At 59.1% G+C, this 8,591-nt stretch overlaps 1 protein-coding gene across 1 annotated transcript; it reads right to left on the reverse strand.

The window, feature by feature from the left end:
- Positions 1–3,196: 3,196 nt before the first annotated feature.
- Positions 3,197–7,748, reverse strand: DLX4 (distal-less homeobox 4). The gene is made up of 3 exons (XM_029929171.1): positions 7,493–7,748; positions 3,832–4,028; positions 3,197–3,439 (listed from the first exon to the last, which is right to left on the reverse strand). Exons 1-3 carry the CDS (start codon positions 7,746–7,748, stop codon positions 3,197–3,199), a joined length of 696 nt encoding a protein of 231 aa, XP_029785031.1.
- Between the last annotated feature and the right edge of the window lie 843 nt (positions 7,749–8,591).

Genomic DNA, 8,591 nt, shown 5'->3' on the forward strand with positions numbered 1-8,591 from the left:
CTTCCCGTTTCCATTTTCCAGTCTCAGCCCATTTCAGAAGCCCCTTTGCATTTAGGACCTTGCCTGGGTCCTGCTTAGAAAACGGTGGCTGGTGGCTGCGTGGGGACAAGGAATGTGAGCTGAGCTCCAGCCTCTGGCCCCCTTCCTCCTCCCTACCCGCAGGAGGCCAAGAGGTGAGAGGTGAATGGGTGGCAGTGGCATTTCTGAACTCACCCCGGCCATGACCCCTCCTCCCTGATAATCGCACGGCAGCTATAAATGCCATTTGTGAAGCGCGTACTAAGTTCCAGGCACCGTGTCAAGCGTGGTACAAGCACTATCTCATTCCATCATCACAGCTACACCGGGAAGCAGGTCTTATTAGCATGCTCATTTAGATGGGAGAGGAAAACCAGGCTCACAGAGAGGTTAAGTAACTTGCCAGAAGCCACACAGCAGAGGAAGACTCTTTGGAGTCCCAACCCCTCATTCTTAACGGGTCCCTTTTGTCCCCGCTCCATTATTGATCCAGTTTTTTCAAAGGGGAGTCTTCAGGGCAAGACGTCATAGGTTCCCCTCCTAGAGCTCAGATGGCTTGAGGGAGGTGATGGAGCTCATCCTCCCCTGGGGTTTCAATCCCATCCTCACCCAGGAGCCCAGAGAGAGGGGACCAACTCCCAAAGTGGGAAGGAAGGGCTCCTGTTTCCTCTGGAAAGGTCGGGTGGATGGGGGTAGGGAATGGGGAAGGGGGGCTGGCGGCCGGCCTCTGGCTGGGAGAGTAATTACACTTCTTCTGCTACTTAACTTTACAACCTGGGCTGTTGTTTTAATGATGCGACTCGTGTTGGGCTGTCCAATTAATCTCGCCTTTGGAGGCTTTCCGAGATGGGGCGGTAGATCTTATCATGGGTCTGTGGAAGAGGATTGTGGCTTGCAGTGGGAGGAACAGCCGCCCTGAGGCCCTGTGGCCTCAGAGAAGCCCTGGGGAAGGGATGTGGGGCTGCCCCCTCTCCCCTGCTGCCCCCCAGAGCCTGTGGACTGAGGGTCGAAGGGCCAGGGAAGGCACTGATGGGGAGGAAGAGGAGAGTGTTTTTCCTCTTGGTACCCTCAATCTTCACTGCTCCTGATCTTGGCTTTGGCCCACCATGCCTTTTGCCATCCTCAGGATAACCGTCCATGTGTGTTTTGGTGAGTGCGGGTAGCCACTGACCCAGAAGGGCCTAGGAAGGGTTGATTGCAGGCCTCCCTGGGGTGGGGGTTCTGCTGACCTGAGTACCCCTTCTACCCTACAGAGACTGCAACTCAGGCCCTTCTCTGGCGAAGAGGGGTTTGGCTCAAAATGCCTGAGGGGACTTTTCCAACCAGGGCAGTCCCCAGTTCTAAGTGCTTGGGAACAGGTTTAGACAGCAAAGGGGAAGATGACTCCGGAGCTTTACGCCTGGAATTGGAGGCCCCTCCCCCAATCCCTCAGGCCAAGCTTGGGCTGGATTCCCTGAATTATTCACAGTCCTGTCCTTGGGCCTCTCAGCCACTGGGTGCTGCGTGTGTGTGTGTGTGTGTGTGTGTGTGTGTGTGTGTGTGTGTGTGAGAGAGAGAGATGGGGTCTGGAGGCCATGAATCCACCCCTGGGTCCAGGCTAAGTTGAGGCCCCAGCCTATGCCAGCACTACTTCCTTTAACCTGGCACTTACCACAAAAGTGGCTAGACATTTGTCTGGCTCCCCCATTAGCCCACAGGGTCCGCCTCCATCTCCTTGTATCTCCAGGATCTCACAGAGCAGAGGCTTCACCAGTGTTTGTTGGATGAAGGAGAAGTCCAGTTCCTTCTGGGATTTTCTTCTCTCCCTCCCCCTAGGTGGGCTGGGGCCTTCCCACCTCAAGAAGCACACTGGGAGGACTGGACTGGCTCAGTGGGCATGTCCTGTCCCCAGGCAAGCAGGGGCTGAAGATGGGGCACAGGGAACTGTGAAAGTGCCCCGCTCCCTCCAGAACTGGGCCGGGAGAGAATGTGCGAGCCAGCGAGGACCACTCTGATTTCGGTCATTTCCAGCATTAGCATCTTCCAGTTTCACACGGGAGCGAATGAAAATGGTCATTGGAACATTCCAGAGCTACAACCACAGAGCTAGTTAGTGGTAGAGGCAAAACTAGTATCCAATCCTCTGGGTCAGTGCTGGAAGAGTCAGATGGGAGAAGAGAGAGATGAGCAACCAACCCCCACCTCCAGAAGTCTGGAAACAAACACACTTCACAGCCAGGGCCCAAGTTTTTGTATAGATTTAATCTGAAAGCTCATGATGTGGAATATGCTAGATCAGTTATATATAAATGGGCGCGAGACAGCTATGAGGAGCTGAACTGGTACCCCACCCTCTGTATTTGGGGGTGTCTCTCCTTATACTCATCCAGAGAGCCTGTGTGTCCCCTCTTCTCCCCAAAGTGTTGACCTACGGGGTTTCCAAGAGGGTGTGCATGTGGGGTTGATGGGTATTCAGGATGGGAAAGGAGGGGATAGGCTCTTAATAAATACCTGTTGAATTAAAAGGATAATTGGATCCAATATCTACTAAAACTGAATAGACACAGGAGAAAGAAGGTTTTTGTTTTTTGTTTTTAGAACAAGAGCATAAATTACCCATAGGTCCACACACCACATTTTCAGCATCTCTTCTACCTCACAGGGTGACGAAGCAGTGAATCAGTCATAGGGGTACTGTGCTGACCTCCGGGAAATCTGGGGAGAGGGGTGGTGGGAGGGACTCGATGGTGGTCAACTTGAAGACACCGGATGCCCGCTTCACTTCTGCTTTTGCTCGGAACAGAGCTGGGCAAGGCCCAAGGCACACAAAGAGGAAAAACCACTCAAGTGTTTCTTGGTGTCGCCCCCAAGCTTGTGGCAGACTGCTGTCCAAGGAAGGGGTGGGGAGACTAGGGGTCCTGGGAGGAGTCTGAGCTTCAGCCAGTGGTTCTCCCTCCAGAGCCTCTGATCAGCGGGAGGGAAGGTGTCCGGTCCACAGTAGTGGGGGGGGGCAGTGGTTAAGCCCTTGATTTGGCTGTTTGGGTTACAGGGCAAGGGAGACAGGACTCCCCCCTACCCCCATCCTTCTTCTTCTCTAGCTTCCCATCTGGAGCTGGTTTCCTCCAGGACCAGAAGGGGTGCAGGTGGGCTGGGCCCTAGGCTTTGTGGAGGACTAGGGGCCCACCCACCCTTCCCAGACTCACATCATCTGAGGTGGAACCAGGATATCTGGGGAGTGATGCTGATACCAAGCTCCAAAGCTGTTGCCGTAGCCACTGGTGGGCAGGGCCCCTGTCTTGGGTAGATCCCAGAGGGATGGAAGGGGTGGGGAGCAGGGAGACAAGGAGGGGGCTCTCCCAGGGAAATCCCCTTCCTGTCCTCCAGAGGTCTGCTTCAGGAGCTTCTTGTATTTGGAGCGTTTGTTCTGAAACCAGATCTTTACCTTTGGGGGAGAAGAGGAGGAAAGAATGGCAGGTGAGGAGAAGAATTCGTCTGGAAGGGTGTGAGCTAAGGAAATGGGACCCAGCCGTGGGACACAGTCCTGGGAAAGGAGCAGAGGTTGGGAAGGTGCTCCATAGGCCCTGAAGTGGCCTGAGGTCTTGCCTTTGAGCTTGCATCCAGTTCTCCCAGTCCAGGTGTCCTCCTCTACCTGAATCTGCCCCTCCCCCCAAACACACCTTTTAACTCATTCCTCCAACCTCTACAGAGGGCCAGCTCTTAACACACCCGGTGGAACTGTGACAACGGGGCTGGGGGCTCCTCGTCCTTTTGCCTGAGTCCCCAGAGGACACATCTGGGGAAGGCTAGCTGCAGGAAGGATGGGCCTGGCCTCACCTGGGTCTGGGTGAGGCCGAGCTGCGCGGCCAGCTGGGCCCTTTCGGGCAGTGCCAGGTACTGCGTGTGCTGGAAACGCTGGTTCAGGTGCTGCAGCTGCAGGCTCGAGTAGATAGTCCTCGGCTTGCGGAGCTTCTTGGCCGGGGGCTGCGGGCGCTGCTCCGAGGGCTCCGGGGACAGCGGCGGTTTCTCCGAGTCTAGGAGGCAGCACAGGCGGTGTGTGAGAGAAGGGGAGAGGGTCCGACGCCCAGCTTCCAGAACTCATTTGCATCTCGTTTGCATGTATGCCCTCTATAAGCGAAGAGCGCAGGTACCCGGCTCCGCCCTCCTCTACCTTGAGCTTCACGCCCCCTTCAGACTCCGCAGCCCACCGTGCGCTAGAACGCAGTTCTTGCTCTCAGGGAGCGCCCACTCTTACGGGTCCTGTGACCCTAGGAAGACAGCGCCAAGGGATGGAGCGAGGGTACAGGTGGCGCCAGGGCCGGGAGGTCAGAGTTCAGGCGGGTGCGGTGGCGCCAGCTTGGGGTGGGGTGGGGCTAAAAGGCTTGGTCGAGGGCTGGGTTGAGGCCTGGAGCTGAAAGGGGCAGGGCATTCCAGGCCGAGAGAACTCCAGAACAATGCTCAGAGGCGCGAGCCTGTGTTTGAGTGGCAGCCTTCCCGCTGCCGGGGGTGAGGAGAGTGGGGGACGGAGGATCCCGGCCAATTGGGTCTTGAAGGCCAAGATGAGCACCCGCCACCCTCCCCTCCCCCAGCACCTGAGAGTGGAAAGTGCCCTCGGGGTTTGCCACCCCCTATTGCGAGGCACGGGGTGGGGGGCCTCCGGAAGTGCACCCCGCAGGGAAACTGACCGCCCTCTCCTCTCCCGTGGCCGGCTGGCTAGGGGAGACGGCTTTCAGGGACTCTAGAAACCCCGTGGGAGCGGGGCAGCCTCCTCTCGCTCCCCACTACACTCACAGTGGGGTTCACCGCTCGCGGGGAAGGTGGCCCAGGTTCGGAAAGTAGGCAGCGCCGGACAGCGCAGGCCCTTCGGGCCGCTGCAGGATCTCGCTGCCGAGCTGTCCCGGGAGATCTGGTCACCTCCCGCCTCCAGGCCCAGCCACTCTAGGAATCTTGGCGGGGGAAGAGCGGCCTTAAAATGCGGGAGGTGCGGGGCGAAGGGCCTCCTCTTCGTCTCCGAGCAGCCCAACCTGCGCCAATCTGCGGGGACACCCTGGGACCATTCCACTCGGGTGAAAGGGCTGGGAAGACCTAATGACCGAAATGCTCCCGGGCTCAGGGCAACCAACGTTTGCAGCTTTTCACTCGGGTCTGCCGGGCCACTCCAGCCGAGAGAGCGCTCGGTCCGGGTGCCCTGACGCAGCTGGTGTCGGCCCGCGTCCCGCACCCTCACCCCGCCCCCCCTTCCTCTGGTCGTGCTCCTCCACCCCCAACCCCCCCCGACGTGTGGTTCGCCGCCCCGGGCCGGGCTGCGATGACCAGTTGCCTTCACCTCCCCCGCATCCCTCACTCAGGGCCCCGGGCGTTGCGGGCTTCTCAGATCCACCCCACCTCGACCCCCACCCCTGCCAATTCCCAGAAAAACCGTTGGGTTTCCGCTCTCCGCCCGCGCCTGTCCGGCCTCCCCTGCTTTGACCCTACCGCTCGAAGCTCCAGGCTGGCAGCTGAACGTCCGACCACCGGCGCCCCTCCGGCTGCGTGAACCACTCCCCTGGGGGGCAGCCCCAACTGCTGGACTCCCCGAGCCCTCGGCGCCCCAACTCTCCCAGTGGACGCCCCTCCAAGTGCCTTCCCCGACAGCTGCCTTTCTCCACACCAGCTGTGGCAAATAACGACTGGATCTGACCTGGTCCCGATGGTGGAACCCAAAAGGCCTCCCTCCAGGCTCCGCACCAGCCCTCTGGGAAGCTCGCTAGGAGCCAAGCCTCCCCCTGAGACACGGGTGGACACACAGTAGGGCAAAAAGAAGGGCTCAAGTCCCCTCTCACACCCCAATCATTCAATCTAGAATGGGCAAACCCACCAGTTTTGAGAGAAAAATGCTACCATCTAGTCTAAGCCCTCTAGTGTATGCTTTTCGTTGGAACCGGGGGAAATTCTGCACAGAAGAGGAACTCTCCATTCTCTTGTCCTCAAACCAAACCAGAGGGGAGACAAGGAGTGTGGAGGACAGGAATGAAAATACTAACCCTATAAACGATTCTCTGAAGACCAAGGCTGTCTCATTCCCACCTGGCTACACACACACATCTACACAAACGTCCCACAGGAGCATATACTAGAGGGAAGTCCTAGGGATTCGTTTGTAGAACCTAGGTCATTTGTATAAGAAAACAAAAATAAACAAACAAACCTCCTCCCAACTGCTCCTCCTTTACAGAGGACAAACACAGCAGCCTGGGAGAGACAGCTCAGTTCTGGCTCAGAAGGCACTTAAAACTTTGGGGGCGCTGAGGAAATTCCCTAATGTCCTCTTTTCTAGCCACATGCAGTGAAAGCCGATCTGCAAGGACCAAGCACCTGGAAAAGAGACATGCACACCTGTTCCCTGGGCCTCAGTTTGCCCATCTGTAATCCAGTAGGTTGAGCTCCTAAATCTTTAAGGTCATTTCTGGCTCTGATAGTTTATGAGCTCATGTATGTTGGAGTAATAGGGAAAAGGAGAGAGAGGTCTTGGTCCAGGCTGACACAAGCAAAGGCCCCCAGTGGATGCGCATCCTTGGAGGAGATCGTGCTAAAGACAGTTGGGGGAGGCAGGGAGGCGAGGGTACCTGAGGTCTAATTTGGAGCTAGTGCAGGCGGGTAGGCATAGTGTTGCATGCGTTCTGCCCAATACCAGGCCCAGGACCAGTAAGGCGGGCTAGCTAGCTCCTTGGCTTCTCTGAGGCCTTCGAGGGAGCACTTTCTCAGGGACTCAAAGTCACTCCAGACAGCAGGACCTGGGGCCTAACCCAGGGGTGGAAATGCCCAGAATGGCTCCCTCCTTCACCAGGAAGGCTGAAGTAGTCAGGATCTAGGACAACTAGAGGCTGCCTGACCCACCTGTGGCTACATTCTTAGAGCAACGATTGGGGTGGGGTCCTAGCCCCAGATTCTGCCAGGCCAGGTTCCTGTCTCTATCAGGCACGTTCAGGCGCCGGCCCAGGGAGAGGGGGGAGGGGCCCCTGAATAAGCCCCCACTTCCACTGCCCTCCAGCTGGGACCCGATTTCCATTTGTCTGGCTTTAGCTTGAGCCCTGCTTTCCGAGACAAGACAAATGCGGAGGGGCGACTTGGGGAAGGGAAGGAGAGTGTGCGACGGAAAGAATCCGGGGGCAGGGGCTAGGCACCCACACCCACATCTGGATTGTTTCAGTTTTCCGTTACACGTAGGTACACACCACCCCGCTGCTCCAGGGGGTGGGGTAGGGAGCCCTGTCGCCCGGCTTCACACAACTGCAAATCGAAACCAGGTCGGTCTTGAAAGGAGACCTAGATCGACTCGCCCCCGCCCCTCCCCCCTGGCTCCCGCCCCATCCCTTCGCCCTCCCCCCACCCCCAGATCCCTTGGAATCTGAGTAAGGTCTGAATCCCGCTAGCTGCGCCCAACCAGGCGAGGGCGAAGTTTAGGGATGCAAAGGATCAGGACCCCAGAGGTGGGAAGAGCCGCGGTGCCCGGACTTACCTGCCTTCGGCTCCTGCTGAGAAGGCGCCGCTGCTTGCTGGCAGGGCAGGTAGGAGTCTCCCGGAGTCGCCGACGCAGTGTAGGAGTAGGGCAGGAGGTGGCCATACGGCCCAGAGTAGGGCAGATCGGGAGCGACTGCGGTTGCGGGGCTAAGGCCAAGCGGGTAGTCAGCCACTACCGATGGGACAGGGGCGATGTCCGGGAATATGGCTTTGCAGGCGTCCCGGCCGGGAAGCGGGCAGGACAAAGAGGTCATTGCGGGGCCGGGGCCGGGGCCGAAAGGCCTAGGCCATGGCCCGGCACGTAGTCCGCTCCCTCCGCCAACTCTCTCTTTTCCGAGCCTCTGGCGTGAGGACCGGATGAGCCCCCCAGCCAGCCTCCCGCACGCTTAAGATCCCCGGGAAAATGTTTCTCTGTGCCTTTTCCAGCGGAGAGCGCGCTCCTGGGAAAGGGGTTCCGAAGGGGTGCCCCCCATGGCTTTTCCCCTCCCCCCTAAATCCATGGGGGCCCCCTTGTCTGGCTCTTGGGTTCGGTTCCCGGGACCCGACGGTGGCACCGCCCCCTTAGACGCCGCGGATTGGCTACCGCGCGCAGTGACCTCATGGAGGCTGGAGCCGGGGCCCGTCCCCCGCCCGTCCCCCCACCTCGGGCAGCCCGCAGTAGGGAAATTCACAACTGAGAGGTCCGAGGGGCGGTGCACTCAGTCCAAGCCCAGCTACCTCGGGGTCTTCTCCAAGAGGGGTACTGTGGTGTCAGGGCGATGGGGGCAATCTGGGCAGCTCGGTCTCAATGGCAGAAACGCGAGGGAGCTGGCGGGGCCGGGATGGCCCAGGGCGAAGGGAGCTGCGCAGGAGCGGAGGCGCTTCGACTGCGGGGGCTCTGAGGACCCTCCGCCGCGCTCTCCAGCCCCTGGGGATCTGCGCCGAGGTTCTGATCCCGCCGCCACCAACCCGCAGGGGAATCGAGACCAGACCGCCAGCGCCCGCAGCTTATTCAGCACCTCGGAATGCGTCCTGCTGAGCCCCGGCAGTTTGTTGGTAAACAGACGCCGGGGCCGGGGAGGTTACCGCCCCGCGCGGCCAGCCTGCCTCGCACGCGC

Source organism: Suricata suricatta, chromosome 17 (genome assembly GCF_006229205.1).
Source record: "Suricata suricatta isolate VVHF042 chromosome 17, meerkat_22Aug2017_6uvM2_HiC, whole genome shotgun sequence".
In the NCBI taxonomy this organism is placed as follows: domain Eukaryota; kingdom Metazoa; phylum Chordata; class Mammalia; order Carnivora; family Herpestidae; genus Suricata; species Suricata suricatta.

What these genes read in the sequence shown, in the direction of transcription:
- DLX4 (XM_029929171.1), bottom strand. Translation starts at nt 7,748, where the DNA reads ATGACCTCTTTGTCCTGCCCGCTTCCCGGCCGGGACGCCTGCAAAGCC. An exon ending in TCAGCAGGAGCCGAAGGCAG is followed by an intron (nt 4,029 to 7,492) that starts GTAAGTCCGGGC and finishes GCTGCCTCCTAG; the next exon opens with ACTCGGAGAAACCGCCGCTG. An exon ending in TCGGCCTCACCCAGACCCAG is followed by an intron (nt 3,440 to 3,831) that starts GTGAGGCCAGGC and finishes TCTCCCCCAAAG; the next exon opens with GTAAAGATCTGGTTTCAGAA.